The sequence below is a fragment of the Uloborus diversus genome, chromosome 5 (assembly GCF_026930045.1).
Source record: "Uloborus diversus isolate 005 chromosome 5, Udiv.v.3.1, whole genome shotgun sequence".
Classification (NCBI taxonomy): Eukaryota; Metazoa; Arthropoda; class Arachnida; order Araneae; family Uloboridae; genus Uloborus; species Uloborus diversus.
The window spans coordinates 151,835,949-151,859,486 of NC_072735.1; the positions used below are offsets into that span (position 1 = coordinate 151,835,949).

Genomic DNA, 23,538 nt, shown 5'->3' on the forward strand with positions numbered 1-23,538 from the left:
TGTTCTAAAAAAGGAAATCAATGTGTTTGGTTCTGCAAAGCTTTAGGTGACTCTACAAAATCAATTGTAGCCAAATAATCTACCAGTAGCAAAGACTTTTCTTTATTTTCAGTAATCTCTCATTCTATGAATTCTGTGTTAATTAAATCTAACCACAATAGCTTTTTTCTAGCTTCAGCTATTGCTGCAAATTCTTCTTCCATTGTTCAAAGGCTAACATGTTTTTGTTTAAACGTCTACCAAACTAGAGATGTTCTGTCTGTAAAAAATAATTGTCCCCCTCAGGAAGTCCACTTAAGTGATTCAAAATGAAATCTATTTCAGAAAAAGCTATGATTAGATTACTATTCCAAATAAACTTCTGTTTATAATTTCTTTCTGTGAAACACATCCTATAAGTTTAAGCATACCACACCAGTTTGTAACGCTGGGATTACTTTAAAATTGGCTAAAAATGACAAACAACCCAACGAATTTCTAGACAGGATTTTTGACATTTATTTCTTTTGTTCCTGGGCATTAGGACCTTTTACTTTAGAATACACCACACCTTTGCTAATTGCCTGCAAAGATATTCAGAAATTAAGAGGGAAACCAGTTTAGACCGGTCAAAAAATACACTTTTTTTATGTCATAAAATTTTAGTAAAACCAGGGTTCGTACGGGTTATGGAAATCCTGGAAAGTCATGGAAGAAAAATAAGCGAATTTTAGACCTGGAAAAGTCATGGAAAATTGAAATTTCCATTGAAAGTCATGGAAATTTATTTCAGGTCATGCAAAAATGTCCTGGACAGAGATAAAGTAACAGTAACTAAAAGAGCATTAGAAATCTTGAGTGATTTAACTGTATAGCACATAAAAGCTATTACAAGTGGCAAATTGAAAGATCCCAAAATCAAATCTGAATTTTGAAAAATCATTGTATCCACTTCTGTCGCAGCCGCTTGCCGTTCTTGCGATGTGATTTTACTATTTGGACATCTCTTATTTTGAATTACTGTTGTTTTCAGCTTATGTTTTATATTCTATAGTAGCGAACTTGCACATTCTTGGTTTTGCCACGCCCACTCAAAAAAAAAAAAGCAATTAAATTGCATTCGAGTTCGATTCCACCACTCGTAAGAGCTTTGTTATTAAATTTATCACAGTTTATCTTAATTTTGTCAAAGGTTTTAGATCTTTAGTCAGGCGATAGAATACAGAAAAAGGGGAATTCTAATACTCGAAAACAGTAGTGCCCAACATACGTCCCGCAAAACTAATCCATGCGACCCACTGCTACGTTCAATGTTAAAAATCACACATGTTCTGTAATTTCTGAATCTATTAATTTATATGCATTTGAAAATGTGCAAGATTCATTACTGTATGGTTTTTTAAAAAAGATATCTGGTTTAGAAACATAAAGAACTAAACTATGTGACTTTACTTTAAAGAGTCAAAATACTGTCAAGTTAGGTGGATGATTAAATGCACTGTTGACACTGAAAGGCAACTTTTGAAGCAAATTTATTGAAACATAGTGATGACTCATTCAACCTTTGTCCCATTCATTATCATTCTGCCTGTTTATAAAAAAAATTAGACATTTAAGCATCATAATTTTTGTTTCATTGCATTTTTACTTTGCTTAAATTAAAATGATGAAGACAAATAAGAATAGTTTAGTTTTTTAAGTGTAAACTTATACTTTTACATTGCGAGTAAGTGCTTCAATGAGGCTGTGGCATTCTTATAGACGTTTTGCTAAAGCTCTTTTCCAAAAATGAGCAAGTTTGAGATTAAATAGTGCTATTCTCTTCGTGAACAAGGTCATGAAAATTTTTATTGAAGTCATGAAAAAGTCTTGGAAAAGTCATGGAATTTTTTCATCCAAATAGAGTATGAACCCTGTAAAACTATTCAAGAATATGTTGCCAAAATTTGAGTGAAAAGTTCCGATTAGTTCCAATGTTATGAGCACTTAAAGTGACTGTGGAGATACGAAAACATTCACAGCATTTTTTTTCCACAAACGCGTTTTTCTCAAAACAACTTTTTTTCAACTGGTGCGCATTCTAGCTCAAAGATTTTTTGACCAGTCATTCTGAAAATTTATGTGAATATTCTTTATTCAATTAAACTCTATATGAACCCCCATGGACAGCAGCTTCTAACTCCACTAATTCTGGTGGAAATGACTTTCAAAAATTACAAAGTGTACTTCAAAAGATGAATAAATATTCTCAGGGCTCCCAAATGGTCCGCTTTTCCCGCCAAAGTCCGTTTTTTAGGGTCAAGTCCGCTTTAGACCGCTTTTTAACATTTTGGTCCGTTTAGTCCGCTTTTGTATTGTTTTTACTAAAAAATCAGATTTTAATAATTTTCATTACATTAAAAGATACTGTGTGCTGACTTATGTTAAGCCCGAACACGCTGCTGCGGCGCCGTTTTTCTATTGAACTTGACTTTCTGGTATTATTTCGCTTCAGATTGACGTCATTACTTCTCCTTCCACCGCTGTAACATGGAAATCTAGCAAATGGAGAAGTTTGAGGGAAGAGTTATGACGTGAAATCAAAGCATTTTGCTACCGATATTTTTCACGGGTTCGTACGCACTTGAAATAAATCAAGAATGTTTCATCAGTGCAATTTTCTGAACATGTGTTCGATATGTAGCATCGCGAAAAATTACTTCCTGTGTTTGCGAGTTCAATCTTTTTGCATCTTGTTAATATTTTGATGTTTTTGACAATCAGAAGTTACTTTAACATTCATTAACTTAGATTAGCTTATTTTATGTTTAATTACAGTAGATAATAAACTTTTTTTTCGGAACCATGATAACATCAAACTTTCTTGGACTTCGCCAAAAATTGCTTGCTGGGTTTTGAGATTTCAATCTCTTTGCATCTTGTAAATGTTTTGATATTTGTGGCAATCAGAAGTTATTTTGACACGCTCCACCATAGATTAGCTAATTTTTTTTTAATTTTAATAGATAAGAGACTACTTTTTTTTCGAAACCATGGCAACATTGAACTTACTCGCACTTCGCGACCTTTTTGCATCTTGTTAATGTTATGATATTTTTGGCAATCGGAAGTTATTTTGACATAACACCTCCTTAGATTAGCTTATTTTTTGGGTAATTTTAATAGACAATTAATTTTTGTATTTTTGGTACCATAGCAACATTGAACTTTCTCGCACTTCGCGGAAAGTGCTTGTCGTGTTTGAAATTTTAAGATTTTTGCATCTTGTAAATAATTTGATATTTTTGTCAATCAGAAGTTATTTTGACACACTCCACCATAGATTAGCTTATTTTTTGTTTAATTTTAATAGATAAGAGACTACTTTTTTTTCAAAACCATGGCAACATTGAACTTACTCGCACTTCGCGGAAAATTGCTTGTCGTGTTTAGTGATGTGGATTGGGTAAATGCCCAGCGGGTAGGTAAATATTTTTTGGGTATTTTCCCGGGTATTTACCCAAGGCCTGGGTAAATACCCAAAAACTGGGTATTTTACAAAAAAATGCAAAAAGTGAATGGGATTTTTTTTTTAAAAATCTAAATATGAAATAATTGGTAAAACTGATACAAACATATGTATTACACAGTTTATAATATTTTTTATTGAAAGACTTGATGAAATTATGAAAGAAACATATCGTGAAACAAGGAATCTTTCTTTTCAATGTCATAATTGGAGAAGTATAAGCAATTCAATGATGAACTTCAGAATTTCAAAATCACAATCTAGGTTAGTCATATCGAAAATGAAAAAAAAAAAAAAAAGGAAGCATGAGGGATGTTTGGAAGAATAAGCTGAGAAGTTATTAAGACTGTGATGTTATTAAATTATTTTATTGGAAGTTTTCACATTAATAAGAAAAAAAATCAAAATATTGTTTTCTGTTGCCTTGCTCATTTGCTCCCCAGTACTTCACGATGAAGATTTATTCAAACTATTTTTAATACACGCAATTAGTGACGTAGGGTGGGAAGGTAAATATTTTTTGGGGTATTCATCCGAAAGCAGGGTAAATCTCCTAGTAATTGCGCATTTTGCAAAAAAAAATTGGGAGGTATCAAAAAATGATGATTTTCTTTTTAAAACATATACCGTAAAATGAAAGATTAAAAATATAAAAATTAATGTATTATAATTTTTTTAATTAAAGGCTTAATAAAATCTTATAAAAAAAAACTGTCAGAATATAGAATGAACTATTCTAAAACTTAAATGGGATGTTTGCCTTTTTTTGTAACAAGTTAAGCTTTTCTTTTTTTATATAATAGCTTTTTATATCTGAAATTTGGCTATCAACATTGAGTAGGCATATCCAACACATTTAATGTGAATATCACATTAGATTGCTTAGTTGTTTCACACAATAATTCTTTAAATATCTAAAATATATAAAATATAATTCTTTAAATATGTTCTTTAAAAAGATTGCATATCAAAATACAATTTTTGGGTAAAAATTTGTTGTTTTGTATATGGTTGGTTATATATACATAGTATAACCAACCATATTATATACTATGGTTAGCCATATGGGCTAATACTATGGTTAGCCATGTATATAATATGGTACCAACCATATTATATACATTGTTATATATACATAGTGGAATACATACAGAAAAGTATTTTAGTTGAATATAAAGTTTTGAAATAAATACCCGGGTAAATACCCATTTTGGGTATTTACCCAGGTATATACCCTGGCTATTTACCCCTAAAAATAAATACCCGGGTATTTTACATCACTAGTCGTGTTTGAGATTTCAATCTTTTTGCATCTTGTTAATATTTTGATATTTTTGGCAGTCGGAAGTTATTTTGGCATACGCCACCATAGATTAGCTTATTTTTTGTTTAATTTTAATAGGTAATAAACTACTTTTTTTTTCGAAACCATGGCAACATTGAACTTACTCGCACTTCGCGATCTTTTTGCATCTTGTTAATGTTATGATATTTTTGGCAATCGGAAGTTATTTTGACATACGCCATCATAGAACAGCTTATTTTTTGTTTAATTTTAATAGATAATAAACTTTCTTATTTTTGGAACCATAGCAGCATTGCACTTACTCGAACTTCGCGAGGAATTGTTTGTTGTCTTTGAGATTTCAATCTTTTTGCATCTTGTACATATTTTGATATTTTGCGCAATCGAATGTTATTTTCACATATGCTATCCTAGACTAGCATATTTTATGTTCAATTTTAATCATGTTTAGTTTTAGAGAATGTTTTTTTTTTTTTCGGAAATTATGCCAACAGTGAACATACTTCGCGAAAATTTGATTCTCTTGTGCAAGATTTCAATCCTTTTGCATCTTGTAATTATTTTAATATTTTTTAAAATTGGAAGCTGTTTTGACATGTGCTACCTCAAATTTTTTTATTTAATTTTATTTTTAAAAACTAAAAAACTTTGTATCCTTATTTTTTAAGTACTCATAATGAGTATTTTCAATTTGAAAATATAGCTCTATGAATCTAAACTTACACATTTATTTATTCCATTAAGTTATCTAGTAAAAGCAGGCTCAAATTTACATTCAGTGTATTTATCGCTTAAGCAGCATTTGTATATTTTTGGGTATGGTGACTTTAATAAAAAAAAATTCTTTCTCACTAATTTTTATATGTACTTGAAGCATACTAATAAATGATTTGCAAACCTCTAATATTTTTGAACTTAGTCAGTTAGTAGCGTCGCCAGAAATTACCTCCTGCTTTGGTGTGTTTGGTCATAAACTCTCATATATATATAAACTTACCATATTTTGGCTGGAAATATGTGTAAAAACCAAGGGCTGTGGAGGGGGAGGGGGACCTCCTGGCCTCCAAACTATATCTACTTGTCTTGCGGTACCTTATATCAAAATGAATTCTCTTTAAACTGGTTATGTGAAAAATTTTGTAAACTACTATGTACTAAGGTGTTTACTGTAATAACTGTATCTAAAAGGTCTTTATAAGGTATGCACTGATTGATCGGTCACCTGGGTGATTATTTTTAACTAGCCAGTTTTTACCTGTTAAGTAGTAGAAAATTTATTTTACAATTAAAGTTACTCTGTAAGATGGTCAGTCACATGCTTGCTTGTCACTCCCCCCCCCCCATCCAAATGTTTGTGTGAATAATATAATTCAATGGATAAGAAGTTCAGATGTACAAAAGGTGATAAGGATTTGTCATTAAAAATCATTATTTTGGTTAATTAACGAATTATCTGCACGTATTTATTGCCAGGCAGCTAATTTGCCTTTTGGTGCTACCCTGGGTTTAACTATGAATGGTCCTCCCAAGGTCCTCTTTTTAATCCTAACTGGTCCTCTTTGGTCCCCTTTTTGATTCAAAGTGGTCCTCTTTTACCCTTTTCTATGGCTAAAATGTGTTGGGAGCCCTGTATTCTCCAAGTTTACAGAAACTCTGATTATTTCTTTCGTGTTATAAAAAGTCACGAAAAACGCTAAAATTCCGGCCTCCTAACCTGGTTTCCCCCCTTAAATTGTTTAAAATCTGTTATAAATTTCACTTATATAAGATGCTTGATGACCATACAATCTTCACTCCTCAAAATCAACACCCAATAGTTTATGTGTGTTTCCAAAATGTTATAAGCAGTCTTGCATAATAAATATAGACGAACGGGCGAACGGCGTTTGCAGAAAATTTTTGGCTCTGCAGAAATTTTTTGTCAAACTGCCAACGTTAAAAAAAAAAAAAAAATTGAATTTTGACATCTTGAATTCAAATTATGTTTTTCGCAATCACAAGTGTGTGTGTGTGTATGTAGGTCTGTGTGAAGGGGGGGGGAGGGGGCGTATGTGTGTTTGTGTGTAGGGGGTATGTGTATGTGTGTTTGTGTCTGCATGCAGGTATGAGTGTGTGGGTAGTTGTGTGTATGAGTGTTTGTGTTTGGGGGGGGGATGTGTGTGTAGGCATATGTGTTTGTGTCTGTGTGCAGGCATGAGTGAGTGGGTAGTTGTGTGTAGGTGTGTGTGTTTGTGTAGGTATCTGTATGTGTGTGTATGTGTTTGTGTATGTGTAGGTGTATGTATGTGTGTGTGTGTTGTACGTGCGTGTATGTATGCGTGTAAGTGTAGGATATTGACGCAACCTGGAGGCTTTGCTAGCTAGAGGAGCAGCATCGTGAGGCGGCCGGTCGACGGTGGTGTTGCAGAGGGTGCTGGTGGGGGGAAAAAAATGAAAGCACATCAAAACAGTCAAATGAAAGCAATAAGCAATCGTGATTGCTCAAAAAATTAAGGGATTTTTCTTAAAAAATCCTGGTTTATTTCTGTTAAAGCCTTTCTCCAAAAGCCTTTTAAAGCACACATGCGAGTAAAATAATGGTTTTGGCAGTTTTCTTCAGTTGGTGAAAATTAAGCACAAACTATATGTTATTGTAAAAAAAAATATTAAATGATTGTTTTTAGCACTTCTTTTTTTTTGCCTTTTTCATATTTGAATGTAAATTAAATTTTTAATTCAATTGTGAGTTAGGCAAAATAATTATTTGCAGAAAATTTTCCAGTTAGGATTTGTGTTCGCAGAAAGCTTTTAATTTTATCTAAGTCTGGTTATATGTCAAAATGTTTAAAATATGATTCTAAAACCTTTTGAGTAAGTGACTTAAAAAATTTGTTTTTGAAAATTGTTCTTTTTGTGTATTTAAATTTTAAAATTTTATATTGATGAACATTTTTGCTGTATTTCATTTCTATTTTAAAAAAAGAATCCCGTTCGGCTTGATATTAACTTTTTGGATCACTTTACAGTTGTTGATTTTTAGCCTACTTTCCCAGTAAAAGTCAGAAAAAGAATAAAAAAGCATGAAAGAAGGCTTAATGCATCTTAAAAATATCGTGAAAAACAAAAAAAAGTCAAAAATAAATAAAATAATTAAATGAATATTGAAAAATTAAAAATTGGAAAGTAGGGTATTGAGATGGGGAAAAATGTCTGTCGGTCTGTCTGTCTGTCGTCGTCTGTCGGTCTGTCTGTCTGTCGGTCTGTCTGTCTGTCCCCCCCTAATAACTTTTGAATGAATAGTCCGATTCGAACAAACTTTTTTTTGTTCGAAAGATCTCGGCGAGGACACCTCATTCCCATATTTCACTTTTTGATTTGAACTATTTTTTGTTCAATTTTGAACAGTTCAAAAAAACTTAACATTAGCGCCTACGGGGAAATTCAAAGCAATTCCGAACTGTGAGGCGAATTTGCTTCAAACAAACTTTGTAGGAAAAAGCTTTTGATAAAAAACTTGTATATAAGATATCTTTTTGATTTGAACAATTTTCCGTTCAATTTTGAACAGTTCAAATCCCTTAACATTAGCGCCTACGGGGAAACTGAAAGTCAATGTAGATTCCGTACTTGAAGGCGGATTTACTTCAAACAAACTTTGTTGGAAATAGCTCTTGACGACCAACTCCCGACTCCGACTCCGAGAATTTAGGGGGACCTGACACTGACTCTGACTCCTGTTCCCGACAATTAATCGGACTCCGACTCCCCGACTTCGACTCTGACTTCGTAGCTTTGGCAAACATTTATACACGGAGGACAAATGACTGACTCCGATTCTTGGATATTCGACTCCGACTCTTTTATCCCAAAATGAGATTGACTCCGACTCCGACTCCGCTGCTGTGGTTTTAACTGTGAAATAATTATTGTTGATATGATTTGTTTTTATTTTCACGCTAAAGTTTTAATTTAGGTATTTAGTTTTCGGTGAATAAACTCGAAAAATATGCGCAGACGATTTTTTTTTTTTTTTGACGATGAAAATTATTTCTTTAAGTTGACATTTTATTGTTTTTTTTTATTTTGGTAAGTGCATTAATTCGTTTAAAAAATTATTTTCGGCAACAGGGGAAAAAGAAACGATTTTTTTAATATGATGTATTTATTTTAATGAACTTATTATTATTTTTTCGTTTTGAAAGCTGTTAAAAAATTTTTTTAATGGAAAGAAGTGTATTAGCTGCTTTGTTTAAAAGGTGCTGCTATTTTATTTGTTCGTTTTTTTGAAGAAAAGTAAGGAATATTTTATTCCTAGAAATCAGCTTAAAATATTAAAAAAAATATGTTTGAAAAAATTTGCGATTTTAGCTATTTTTGAGAATATTGATCAGGTACTAGAAAGTAGTATGGGTATACGGGAAAGTAGGCTCGTCTAGTTCTAGACGGAACTTCTTGTTTAATTAGTGCCAAGGACTGTATTCTACTAATCAATCTTAGTTCTGTCTACAAATGGCAACACAAACTCTCATCTATAAAGAAGACCATTTTATATGTTAATGATGTTGATAAAGAACTGGACTTTTTTTCATGTTTCAATTTTAAAACGTTTTTCATGTCCTGTTGCTTTTCCTTCAAGAAATATTTGAATTCAACCTGTTTAATTTTTCAAAAACAGATTCAATCTGACCTTTGATTTCAATTTGTTTTACTTAGATCCATTCGATGGAGGAAATATTGCTAAATCTGTTACCAATCTTGATACAGCTAATTTTATTAGAGCTTGCTTTGATGCTTTTTATAACCACAGGCCATCTTTATGTGGAAGTTCTGGTTCTGTAAAAGGTGAGGCCTTCTTTAGTAACTTAAATAATCTGCTAAATGTAAAATGTTATTTTTATATTTTTTCAGGAGTTTTTCTTTTTAATCCTCCTTTAAAATATGTAAAATCAATCTTTATCAAATTTTATGAATATGGCGTTTGTGTTTTCCTTAAAAACTAAAATTTCCGTATTTTTTTTTCACTATGCTGAGTATTTGTAACATTCAACAAGATACTCCCTCTTAATTTATTTTTAAAAAATCTTCAAATTTCTCAGTTTGTTAGCATGTCTGGAATATTTACATCTGGTCTAATGTCTGGCTGTTACAAGATCGGATGCAGACAAATTTTGTACTTATGATTGAAACCATGGAGAGAGAGAGCTGGTTGTTTCATTTTAGGTACTGCTTGACTCTGGCAAGATGAGATTTAACCTTAAAGAGTTTATTTCTTGAAAAGAGGGCGCATTATTGGTGTGAATTTAAGTTGGGATAATTTTGTAACCTGACTAAAAAGGCAACCCAACTTGTCTCAGTGCAAATAATCCTTCAACCCTTCAATGAACTTCCCAAGAAAAAGTTGACACGTTCAAGATCATATTTCATCTTATACAAGCAGTATTGTTTGAGAAATTAAGTTGCTGAAGATTTGGTGTGAAAAGGAAAAAAGAAGGTTGGCTGCAATTTGCTTTGTGCTTCATCAGCATTGATCACCATTTCTGCTTTTGTGAAGCTAATAGTTAAAAAATAAGAAAGCTTTCTCATTTTTTTTTTTTTCTCAAACTGAAATATTTTGGATGTTGTAATGCCTTGGCCAGCAGGCCCACGTAAGTGGGGCAATGATGTCCAGCCCTAGTGAATGGGGTTGAGAACAGAATTTTAATTGTATTGAAATTTATTTATTTGTACTGAAATGTAATTTTTGTTTTTATAAAAGTATTTTGTGTCAAGACAAGATCATTCACCTGGTTTTTCATGAAATTTGGCAGAAAATTAGTTTGGAATTCAGTAATTTATATCTCAAAGTGTTTTTTCTTTATTATTTTTTTTTATTTTAAGCAGACTTTTCACTTATATTGGACACAACAAAGATCTTCTACTGCACATTTTACTACATATACTGCACACTTTATATCATATATACTGCACATTCTACTTACTGCACATTAAAAAAATTTTTACCTTTTGTAAGTTTGAATTTTTCTATTTCCCCAGCTATCAAATCACACGAGTTATCTTGCTTTCATTATTTTTATTTCTGGTAACTTTTCCATTTTTTGCAAAATTTAAAAAAAAAATTCAAACTTTCTTTGAGTTGTAATTTTTTTTTCTCATCTAAAAATTTCATTTGGTTTTGTTGTCATGATTGCAAGTTCGTAAATAATGGAAACATAGCCTAATTCCATGCTGGGAAGGTTACTTGATTTTTTTTATGCAACTTTTATTTGGTTCATTTTACTTTTCAGTCTCTTACTGTTTAAATATTTTAACTTTTTAAAACAGGCTCTCTCTCTTTTTTGTTATTTCATAGATTAAGATTTTTTTTCTTTCTTTCTTACTTCAAAGTATACTTATGACCACCTTTTTTCTCTTTTCTTTTTACTCTCACTTTCTCTCTTTTTGTTTTCATTTTTGGTTTCAAAAAAATAAAGTTTCCTATCGGGGCAGATTTGGAAGTGTGGAGGCCCCGGGGCAAAGAAGGATAGGAAGCCCCTAATCAGGGTTTGAAAAGATCATCATATTTTTGAAAATGTCTGATACTGTGATATATTTCCAAATATTTTGATATATATGTATATATCCGATATTTTCAACCCGTGAAAGCTAGGATATTTTGTAAAATTTTTTTATTGTGGGGCCCCTTTGTTGTGGAGGCCCCGGGGCAGTAGCCCTGCCAGCCCTCCCCTAAACCCGGCCCTGTTTCCTATACATATTATTAGCAAACCAACTAGTCACTCTTGGTAGCTACTTTTAAACTCATAAATTAGAATAAATCTAAAATTTGTTTTCTAAAAAATTAATGCCTTTTTATATAATGGTAAGCCTACTGATTTCCTCAGAGGACTTCTTTTAAATTTTTATATAGGGCTACTTTGTGGCAAGACTTGCTAGCAATATTTTTTTTCTTAATAGGTTCTGAGAAGTGGACTTATTCATTTGATTCATGTGATATTTATCAGGTAAATTTTGCATATCTTTGATTTTTTAAAAGTACATCTTTTAAAGAATATATTTGCTGCTAAAACTTTATTAAATTTACTCATAATCAATAACCTGATTGAAAAATAATATTGCATTTAAATAGTTTTATAAACAAAGATTTTACTGTACCTACTTTGCGTACATTTGTTCCTGTGTTTCAGATTTCAATCTTTTTGCAATTTTAATATTTTTGACAGTTTGAATTTATTTTAATGTTTGCTAGTTTAGATAAGCTTATTTTTATCCTAATAATTAATGAATATTTTTTCTCTTGTTTCTAAATTTATCATGAAATTTTAAGAATTTGATTTTAGTCATTTTTAAATTAGCACTTAGTGTTAATTTTTAGAAAAAATATCAAATTATAAAGAAATGAACCCTCAATTACATACTTTTGTTGTGTTTTAACTTCTTATATGACCTTGGATAATTTTGCCCGTATTGCTTTCCACAGATTAAGGAAGAAATGTTAGTTTCATTAAAAATATAAAGATTTTTAAAAAATTGAATAAAATTCTTGATATAACACTCAGTAATACAGTCAATTCGCGATAACTGAAATATTACTATAACTCAAAGTTTTTATTAAGTCACGATCCCTTCGTCTTTAATTCCATGCTAATTATGCTCAATATCTCAAAGTTAACTTCCTTGAACTTGAAGTTTTTTCAAAGATTGACTTGAAATTTATTTTGAAAGAACGAAAAAAAGAAAAATATATATAATTCAAGTGACTATAAGAGAAAAATTCATCCACCTTCACTTGCAATTCCTGCCCAATAGAGCTCTAAAACAAGGAGAAAACCAGTGGCGCTGACTCCATGGGGTCTGGGGGAGCCTGAGTCCCCTCAAAAATATTTTTGAGGAGGCGGAGGCCCCCCCCCCTCCCCAATAAACCAGGAAAATTATTAGTTATATTATGCTTTCTAAACTCATAAATTTATCTTTTATTTTCCTTGTTTGAAGGTAGTTTACCTTGTAAAATACATTCAGTAATGAGTTAAAACAAATAATTATTATGGTAGTAATCAGGTGAACTGAAAACGAGTAGTGTGAATAATGATAGTGTTACAGTGCTGCAAGTACACTTAGAATTTGTTCCAGTGCGCAAACCTACGGGTCAAATCTGTCGTGCTCATCAAAGTGTTGCTGATCTGGAAAAAAATGTATGAGGGTTTGATTTGTATATCAAATAGGAGGTGTGATAATTTTTGAATACTTTTGGTAATTGTGTTTAAAAGAAAACCTTCACAAAATGATGATCCTTTGCTTCTTCGGAATTGAGGTATACCAAAGAAGTATGAAAACAACGAAGCCAGCTCACTGTACACATTCAAAATCCCAAAGAAGTACTACAAGGCGATACATTGAGGTTTGTAAAATGGTGTAATTTTGCATTATTGGGCGTTTTACATCAACTGGACTCCCACAGGTCATTGCAGTTAAACAAGAGTGCTTCCTTTTATTTAACAGAGGTGAAACAAATTTTGAAAAATCAACTGAGTTTTTCAAAAATGACCTAGACATTGAGAGACTGCATTTACACTTGAATATGTTAGCAGATATCACTAATGAAAAAACCACTGGTCTTTAAAAAAAATGCGTAAATTAAATTACCTTTTTACAAAAATTCTGTGCGTGTTTGTATTTATTTTTTCCTTTTTTCAAAGCCAAAAAATATGTGTCAGACTTGATGCGTTTTCAGGGCTCTAATGTTGATTATATGACTTTTAAAATGCTTAAGTTTTTTTTAAAAAATCACTATTTTTCATCTGAAATTAAAAATATTTCCCACTTCAAGACCCCTCAGTATGACCCCCCCCCCCCCGAATATATATTTTTTTAAGTCGATGTCTTGGGGAGTGCCCTTCCATGCAAGTCAAGTGCCCTACTTTATATCAATGTCTAGCTGCGATACTGCATAGCTCCCCATAAAATAGACCAAAAAATGTCTCTTGACAAGACAAGTGACATGATCTTGTTGAACCAGAAAATTTGTGTACGAATTTTTAGATTGTTTTACTTTGAAAATGCCATGTCACATTCTGTTTGTTTAAATTATACACACCAGAAAATATGTAAACTAGCATTTTCAAGGTACAAAAATCTGACCTTTATTTGGGGGGGGGGAACCTCCTTGGGATTACATAACCCCCTAAACCCACAGTGATGTCTTGCCCCCCCCCCCCTCCCAATAATTTTTGCAAGTCGATGCCCCTGGAGAACACCTGTTGAGCCAATGTGCGATAAAGGAGTTACACGTGCGAAATAAGAATAGCTTGTTTTCTTTTGTTGTACTATATAGCTTGTTTTCTTTTGTTGTACTGTCTATTTGAATTACATTTATGGCGATTAATTTTAACAACTGATGTCACCAACCATGAAACTCGGGCCATAGCATGATATTTGGTAATTTTTAACATGGCAGGAAAATGCTTTATTTTGACAAGGCCGAACTGGATCCGGTAACTTGACTATTTTACTGGTAAGTGGTAAAATTGTCATTTAAGGAGAATGAAGAAACGGAAAAGTGTTGAACAATGAATCCTATCTACTGGAGTTTAGGGTTCATCCACTGGAGTTAGGGTAAAAATTTGAACTATCAAAATATCACCAAACAGGAAATTGCATCGTTCAAATGTAGAAGCAATTTTCACTCATCATAACTTGATGGGCGATTTTCTAGTTACAACATAATATGAATCTGTTTGCTGTCAAGATAATTCAAAGCATCTGCCAAGCAGTGAAGAACCACTAAGCTGCAAATGAAAGTGTTAAGAAATCACTTTAACTCAAAAAAAACTGTTCCTTATCATGATCTCTGAAAATGGGGTTTAAAAGAACATTTACTATAAAATAAATGAGCTTTTGCTGTGAAAATGATAAAGGTTGACATTTCCTATTCTAATGGCAGATGCATGATTATATTTCTTCTGCTTTAAGCTTGATACAAAAGTTAATTTTTTTTCTGCTCCACAACTGATATACAACAGATTATGAGACTTAGCCATAATGACAATATTTATTTATTTTTTACTTTTGTTTTAATTTACAGTATGCTCCACCAGAATGTGAAGATTGTGCTGCTCTTGGAACTGGCACGTGTAGGGTAAAGTAAAAGCCAAATCTTCCTATGTCATGCTTAGTAACATTGTATATTACTAAATTCATTTTTTTTTCAATATTTGAATACCTTTCTAATGGCATCAAAAATAATAAAACACCAAGCAATACTGTTGAACTTGTCCATCTCGAATTTTGTAGGGCAGAAGAAAATTGGAGATGAGATGTTGATAAAATTATAAAAGTAAGCAATTTGAGGGAAAAAATCGGAGTTAATAGATTTTTTTGCATTGATATACTGTGTGACTTACTGTGTGACTACTTGCAGTGATTTTATTGATAATCAGATTATGCATAACTTTAGAACAAAAATCATCTTTCAATTATTGTTGTTCAAAAAAATTTTAATTTTAACTTCATCATCAGTGAAATCAATTTAAACATTAGAATGGCAGAAGCCCAGAGAGCACAACAAAATAACTGTTCTCATTGACTCTAAAGTAAAAGTCACAAAGCTAACGGTAAAAACTAGTTTTACCATGAGACTTTCCACTGTACATGTTTCATTTGAACAGGTTTATAAATAGATAAAATCTCTTTCTTTTAAACTTTCAAAATTTCAATCTGCAAAAATAATTATTTCAATTGATAATTGTTTTTAAAAATCAAAACGATTTAAATTCCTCACCCTGAGTAATGTAAACTTAAATAATTTGTGCTCAAAGAACTATGTCTAATAAAATATTCATAGGAATGTATATAACTGTGTCCAATGGATTTTATGTATACTGTGGATGTTTTATGCTGACCAACAGTTTAGCCCAGTCAAAGTTAAAAGATAAACACAGGCATTTAGTTTGGTTGAAACTCACCAGATTTTTATTTATTTATTAATTTGAAACACTATTTAAAATAGCTTTTTTTTTAAATTAATGTTACTAAACTTCCTTTTCAAAGCATTTCTTCTCAAAGTTATTGACCTGGTGATATAAATTAGCAAAAAGGGACACAAATAAAGCCACGTTAACCCTGTATATTATGTTTCTACAGTGTGTCCATGAATTAATTTTTTTTCTGTTTTTATATTTTACCAAAATTTTCAACCATTTTTAATGTCTGACATTATTATTTATATTGGAAAAAACAGGGTATTGTACTTTGGAACAAATTAAAAGTTGGTACTTCATGTTACAATGTGTATTTTCCATTTGACAGTGCAATACACAATGCTTGAATAAAAAGGGCAGTTTTTATTTGTTTAGTAAAATTTGTGCAATGCAATTTTTATTAAACAATTTTAAACAATTTTGTTAACTACTAACCTTTCCCCACCAATCTTAAGTCACCAGTTAAGTCTCTGAAATATGTAAAAAGTTCTTTCAAATTATGTGTTATTGGAGCAATTATTTTTTTCCATTTATTTATGTTTTGAAGCTTTGTGGATGACTGAAAGTAACCTCATAAAAAAATATAGTAAAATAATAATTACAGGGTTCGTACGCTATGGGAAAACCGGGAATTGTCGGGGAAAATGACACTGTCAAAAATGTCAGGGAAAAGTCAGGGAGTTTTCAAATTTTGTCCTCCAAAAATTTTTTTTCCATTTTTTTCCCAAGGAATTAAGTACCATGAGATCTAATCTTCGTTTTTATTGTGATTTCACGAAAAAAATTGTAAATTTTTATCTAAACCGACGCTGGCACTTAAAAACTGCAATCAAAAAATGAACGGGTTTTTTTTCACAACGAAAATTGCAACAATTGGAACAACGATTGCGCCAAAAGAGCGAAGATTTTCTTGCACGGAGTTAGTGAGGGGAACGCATTTCTTTCTACTGCCTAAAGTTTTAGATGGGTTGCCACAACATTCTGTTCGTTTCAGGGTTCGTACGCTCCGGGAAAACCTGGAATTATCTGGGAAAATGACATAGTCAAAAATGTCAGGGAATTTTCCAAATGTGTCCCCAAAATTTTTCTTTTCCCAATTTTTTCCCAGGAAATTTTGTTTTATGAGATCTAATCTTCATTTTTATCGATGTATTAAAAAAAAATTGTAACAATTTTAAAGCAATGAAAAAAGTGGCAACCCAAAAAATCTTCAGCAGCCGCCATTTTTGGCTCTCAATAGTTCCCAAGGAAAAAAAATCAGGTGAACTGGAATTATGCACAAACTCAACAGTAGAGAAGACAATTTACTGCTTCGGAAGCACAACCTGTAGATGGGAGGGTCGATCGGGGAAAATCGTTTTTTTTCTTCTTTGATCGAAAAATCATTTCAGCTACGTGTGAAACGTAGTCGCCATCTTTGGTCATTCACAACATGGAAGTAGATACGATCCTAAAATGCCTAAGTTTCTAAAACAAAGCAGAATTGGATGTTTTCTTTAATTGAAAACTGATGAAAATAACAGAAAATGGTCTGCAAATTGTTTTTCTATTATTATTATTATTATTTAAAATAATTTTCTTGAGAAATGAAAAATTTTGTTCTTAAAAAACTTTTGTTCTTTTGTTGTTCTATTTTTGTTCTTAAGTTCCCGAAAACAGCACTGGATGTTAATTGCAATGCAAACTACTGAAGACAACACAAATTGTGCCTTTTTTCCGGATAATTTAATTATTTTCTGGAAAAATGCAAACTTTAATCTTCATAACATTTTTTTGTTTTAATTGATTTAGACTCTTATGTGCTAAATACTGACTATTTTGCTTTTATTGTAGTTTTTTAAGGATTATTAATTATTTATTACTACTTTTATACTACAAATCCAAAAATCTACTTATTATTTTAAACTTTTCACTTTGTCGCCATATTTGATCGTTTGCACAATGGAAGTAGACTTAAACTTCCAGAAACAGAATTGGATGTTTATATCAATGTGTACTATTGAAAATAACATTAAATGTGCAAAAAGTTATGAATTTTTGAAAATTGACGATTACTTTCTGGTAAAGAAAATTTGAAATTTTAATGTAAGCGTCCTTTAATATGTGAAAAAAAAAAGATTATTGGCGTTATCCTAAAGATCGGCGGATGTTGATTTTTGTTACTATGCATTATATGGTATGCCGATTGATGCAACAAGTTAATCATATTTATACTGTAATTTAGCTTTGCATTTTGCTCAATATGTTTTGCGTAACCTACTAATAAGAAAATAAAAAGAAGTATTGTAAACCAAAAGTGGATGCTAAGAGGTTGCTGAAGGACTGCGTGACATCAAAGAAACGCTAAAATAAGTTGAAAGTACTCTGTTTTCAACAAATAGTAAACAAATTAAAACAATTTTGAACAAAATGTTTAAAAAAAACTTAAAATTTTGACAGACAAAACAAAGGGGAGAAAAATTCCGAGTTTTTTTTTTTTTTTTTAATCTAAGGGGAGAAGTTTTAGTTCTTCTGCATTGCTACTTTAAACAATTTTAATTATTTTGAAAATATTACTATTTAAACTTAAATTTTGAATGAAGCGAGTAACCTGGAATTTTCTAAAAAAAAACCTGGAAAACCTGGAAAAGTCAGGGAACTTTTTTTAACCAAAAGTGTATGAACCCTGTAATTATTATTATTTAAAAATGCAATTTGGAATCACTTGATGATAGATTCATTTCTGAAATCACATTTCTTGTTTTTGTGGCACCAAAGAAAAAAGTAATTATTGCCTGAAAAACAGAGTAAATATCTTTCTAGTCATTATGGTGATGATTCTCATTTATTAAAGTTGAGTAATATGAACGCAAAAGCGTATGAAATATACATAATTTATTCATTACTATGCGTACTTATTTCTGTGTGTACTTTTAATTTTCAACTGGGAAGCCTCATGGATTCTGCATCTCAATTTTAAAACTGTTCCTAATGCAAATCAAGACTTATTTCCTCAGACAAGTATAATTTTTGTTCTGAAACTTGATATTTGCAATTAATTTAAAAATTGACTCTACTTAATATTTTTCACCTATAAAGTACAACTTTCTCTGTGTTTAAAGTTTTCTAAAGTGTTTCAATTGAGGCATGGTAAAAAAAATTTATTTTATTTTCTCACTCTGTTTACATTTTTCTATCTGAAATTTAGAAATGGGTTAAACTTTTATTCCAGGCTTGTTCGAAAAAAGAATACGTTCCTGTCTCTGCTCCTTTACCTGAACTTCCAGATGATTCTTTATTACTGAAAACAGCTGATAAAGTTCTTCATGATGTATATAGTAAGAAAGTTTCAAAGCAATTTTTTTTAATCTTTTATTTCATTTATATTTTTTTCTAAAACTCTAATTAGAGCTTCAGGAGCATATTATAGTCAACCCTGGTTTATCGCAGTTAATCCACTCCAGACTCTACCACCACAATAAGTGAATTTCCGGGAAATAGGTTTCTTTATTTATAAATTGAATGTTTTCCAAGTAATGTGTAGAAAACTTATTTGCAAATAAATTTGTAACATAATTAAGAGTCCTTGCTATCTAGACATAAAATAGCATCATTTAGTTACTATAATATTTGTATTCTAAAAAGCAAGCCTTACAACCCTCAGATTTTAAATAAAATTAGTAGGTTTGCTTTTGCTATCAAGTAACTGTCATCAAAAATAACGGTAGAATCCACAGTAGAAAATCTTTTTTTTACATTACATAAGGGTCTGTTATGTATTGTTCATTTTTATTACTATCCTAGGTTCTTTATTGTAAACTGAAATTATTTCCTGAAAGTTATTTATATTGTCACAAATTAAAGTAATATTTCTGGAATTATTTCAGCAAATGAACAATTGACGTAATTAAGTATGACTTTTATTTTCAGCATTCTCTTACAGTTTGTTTTAACTCTAGGGCAGTGGTGCCCAACCTTTTTCTGCCCAAAGACCACACACACAGCTCATATTAAAACCATTCTTGTTACTTTGATGCTTATTTATTAAATGGATGTTTTCAGAGACCAATTCCTGAATATTTGGCTCCAAATTCGTGAAATAGTCAGTAATCATCCTTTTAAATTAGTAACATTGGACAAAACAATGGACCACACGGATCAGTCTTGCGAGCTGGATATGCCTCGCTGACTGTAGATTGGGCATCACTGCTCTAAGTAATACATGTATATTTTATGATAGCTTTTCTAACTCTTGAATAATGGTTATTGTTTTTTTATATTTTTTTAGATGAATATGTACTTAGTGAATCTGCAATTAAGGGACGTAAAGCTTTTGTTGAAGATTTGGAAAGGTACATTCAACAGAGATTTAAAGGTGTGTTTGTTATTTTGTGTGTGTGTGTGTTTTTCATTTACTTTGTTAATTATTTTGATTATCCTTGTAGCATTCGGGTTCATTTATGAGTTAACACTATTTGAAATCCATCTAAGCCTTCCATGATAGTGTTGTCTAGTAATGCAAGGCGGTGTCATTGACTAGGCTTCCAAACTTTGAGGATTTGTAAAAGGGAGCTCCTTAACAAAGGCGTATAGTTAACTTCAGAAAAAAAATTGATAGTATTGTGAGATAGTGTGATCTTTCATTGCAGTAGGATAGCTCAAAGTACAATGTGCTTCTCAGTACTGTCATATACTAAATTGCACATAATCGACATCGATAGGGACAGGGTTCGTACGCTCCGAGAAAACCTGAAATTGTGAGGGAAAATGACATAGTTAAAAATGTCAAGGAATTTTCCAATTTTGCCCCCAAAAATTTTTTTTCCAATTTTTCCCCAGGTAATTTTGTAACATGAGATCTAATCTTTGTTTTTATTAATGTTTCCTGAAAAAAATTGTAAAAATTTTGAGGCAAAATGACACTGGCAATTAAAAAGTGGCAACCCAAGAAAACTTCCTCAGTCGCAATTTTTGGCCTTCAATAGTTCCCAAGAAAAGGAAATCTTCGGGTGAACAGGAATTATGCACAAACTCAACAGGGGAGAAGACAATTTACTGCTTCAGAAGCACAAGCCTGAGGATGGGAGGGTCGATCGGGGAAAATCCCTTATTGATCGGAAAGTCTTTTCAGCTAAACATCGAACGTAGTCGCCATCTTTGGTCAATCACAAGATGGAAATAGACATGATGCTTAAATACATGAAATACACCTTCAAAAACAAATCAGAATCGGATGTTTTCTTTTACTGCAAACTAATGAAAATGATGCAAAATATTCTGCAAATTGTTATTATTAGTGTTATTATTATTATTATTATTATTTAAAATAATTTTCTTGAGAAATGAAGGAAATGAGAAATGTTAGGATTAATAAATATTTATAACTACATTTATGCAACATATCAAACATCTTAACATCTTAACATTCTTCACTCAGGCTACATTCGGAAGTAGGCACCAGTCGCACGCGATGCCACCTCAAGCATTGGAACATGATAGAGTCCCAATACATTTTCAATTAGGGACTCAACCATTTTGACTGCTAGCGGTGGCACCGGTGTGACCGGTGCCTGTTTCCAAATGTAGCCATAGTCACCATATTTGGTTGTTAGCAAGATGAAAGTAACGTAAATTTCTGTAAATTTCTAAAAACATTATCGGATTTTTTCTCAATGTAATTAATCTATTGAAAGTAACATGAAATGTGCAAGAAATTATTAGTTTTGAAAAATTATTTTCTAGAATAGGAAAATTTTAATTTTAATCTGAGCATTCTTTAATATATGAAAGAAAATAAAAACTGATGATTATTGGTATTGATCTATGATCAATGGATGTTGTGGTTCAGTATGTTTTGTGTTATATACTAATAAGAAAATAAAAAGAAGTATTGTAAACCAAAAGCGTATGCTAAAAGATTGTTGCTCAATTACAGCAAAAGGCTAACATTATGCTTGACATGGCATCAAAGAAACGCTAAAATAAGTTGAAAGTAGTACTTAGTTTTCAACAAGTAGTAAACAAATGAAAACAATTTTGAACAAAATGTAAAAAATAAATAAATGAATAGATAAATAATTTTGAGTGAGAGAGAGAGAAAAAAAAAAGAAAAATATTCCAAGATTTTTTTTTTAATCTGAAGGTAAAAGTTTTAGTTCTTCTGCATTGCTACTTTGAACAATTTTAATTATTTCAAAAATATTGTTATTTAAACTTAATTTTGAATGAAGTGAGTAACCTGGAAAAGTCAGGGAATTTTTTTTTAATCACAAGTGTATGAACCCTGAGTGCAGAAAATGTTGACAATTGCAAATGCCCAATTTCCTCTTGGTTGTTTTCTCAAATGCTTCAAAAGTTCCTTGACCATATATAGATCTCCATTGCTGTGCTCTATGGACTTTGTATTTTATGCATTTGAAAAGATGAATAATATCACTGAGGAGACGAAATACTCAAAATCAACATTTTTCATTTTGCTATATTTTTATTTTCTGCACTTTCATAGACCCGTACAATATTCCAGAGATTTTGGTGCATCGCTTTTGGAATTCTGTGATGGAGATGAAGATAATATGTGTTGTAGGTCTCTTTACTCTGGTGCAAAATTTTCACAAAATTTCTTTTTGAAGTTATTTCCTTCTCATGGAAGATACATTGTTTGTCATGCTTCTTCAAGAAAAAAAATTCATGCCAATTTCTAATCAAATGAATGTAGTTATTGTAATTGAATCTTCTCCTGACATGAATTGGCCTCAAGCTTGAATTCTTGTTTCACTACAGTAACTGCAATTTTTAGGGAATCACTAGTAATCAAGATTTCTTATTTCAAGAAATAATAATTGCTGACATCCCCTTGTCTTTTTGACAGATATGGAAAAGTGTTTGTACAAAAATATTTATTTACTTATTATGTATTTGCTAGACCATTATAACAATCCCCCTCCTTTTTAATGAACTGTCCTACATGCTCAGTTGCATTCTAGAGAATGGTTTAAAATTTCGTCATCATCATCTTCTTCATGGCTTAGGCTTTCAGCCTGTTCCGGCTTCCTAATCTGTTCACTGCTTTATAGGTCGACCGCGATCTCATTTGCCTTTGGGTTGATAGTATTAGACAGCCCATGGTAGTCTTCCACGTGGCATTCTTCGTACGTGGTCTCTCAATTTGATATGATAATCAGTAATTTTTCCATTAAAGGCTGTAGATCTGTAATTCTTTTCGTATGTCTTAGCTTCTTATTTTATCTAGGATGGTGCAATGTTTGACCGCTCGGAGAAATCGCATCTCCGCCGTCTGAATTCTGTTTGTTGTCTGGGAGTTCATGGTCTATGAGCCATGGCCATAGAGCAGTGTTGGCACTGCCATAACCCTATAGTTAGAATAACCCTATAGTATAGAATTTCATCTGAGTTTCTTTTCTTGTATTTCCTTTTAAGGTTCTCACCAGGGCACCACAAATATGTTGGAATTTGTACACTTGTTCTGGATATCAGAATCGTGCTGGTATGAAATGTTTGAAATGTTGCAGCCAAAGTAATTGAAATTATTAACTTGTTCAATAATTTGGTTGTTGAGAACAATTTTAGTTCTTAACGGCTCCTTTCCCCGAAATGCCATTGATTTAGTTTTCTGTATAGAGATCTTCATATTGTAGTCTTTTTGTAGTGTGCAAAGGGATCTTTGTAGGTCATCTTCATTTGGTTGCGTAATGAACAAATCGTCAGCAAACAGTAATGTATTAATTATAGTTGTCATGTTGAGTGGAATACCAGTCTTGACAAATGCTTTCCAAGTGCGTAAAACGTCGTCAATATAG

The 23,538-nt window shown here is 31.6% G+C and overlaps 1 protein-coding gene across 1 annotated transcript in view; it reads left to right on the forward strand.

Moving 5' to 3' along the window:
* LOC129222294 (uncharacterized) overlaps nucleotides 1-23,538 on the forward strand; it is a 249,548-nt gene that overhangs the window by 207,153 nt on the left and 18,857 nt on the right. The window contains exons 9-13 of the mRNA XM_054856780.1: nucleotides 9,486-9,614; nucleotides 11,724-11,770; nucleotides 14,848-14,901; nucleotides 18,954-19,059; nucleotides 20,010-20,096. Of these exons, the coding sequence (XP_054712755.1) occupies nucleotides 9,486-9,614; nucleotides 11,724-11,770; nucleotides 14,848-14,901; nucleotides 18,954-19,059; nucleotides 20,010-20,096 (423 nt within the window). The remainder of the gene's footprint in view (nucleotides 1-9,485; nucleotides 9,615-11,723; nucleotides 11,771-14,847; nucleotides 14,902-18,953; nucleotides 19,060-20,009; nucleotides 20,097-23,538) is intronic.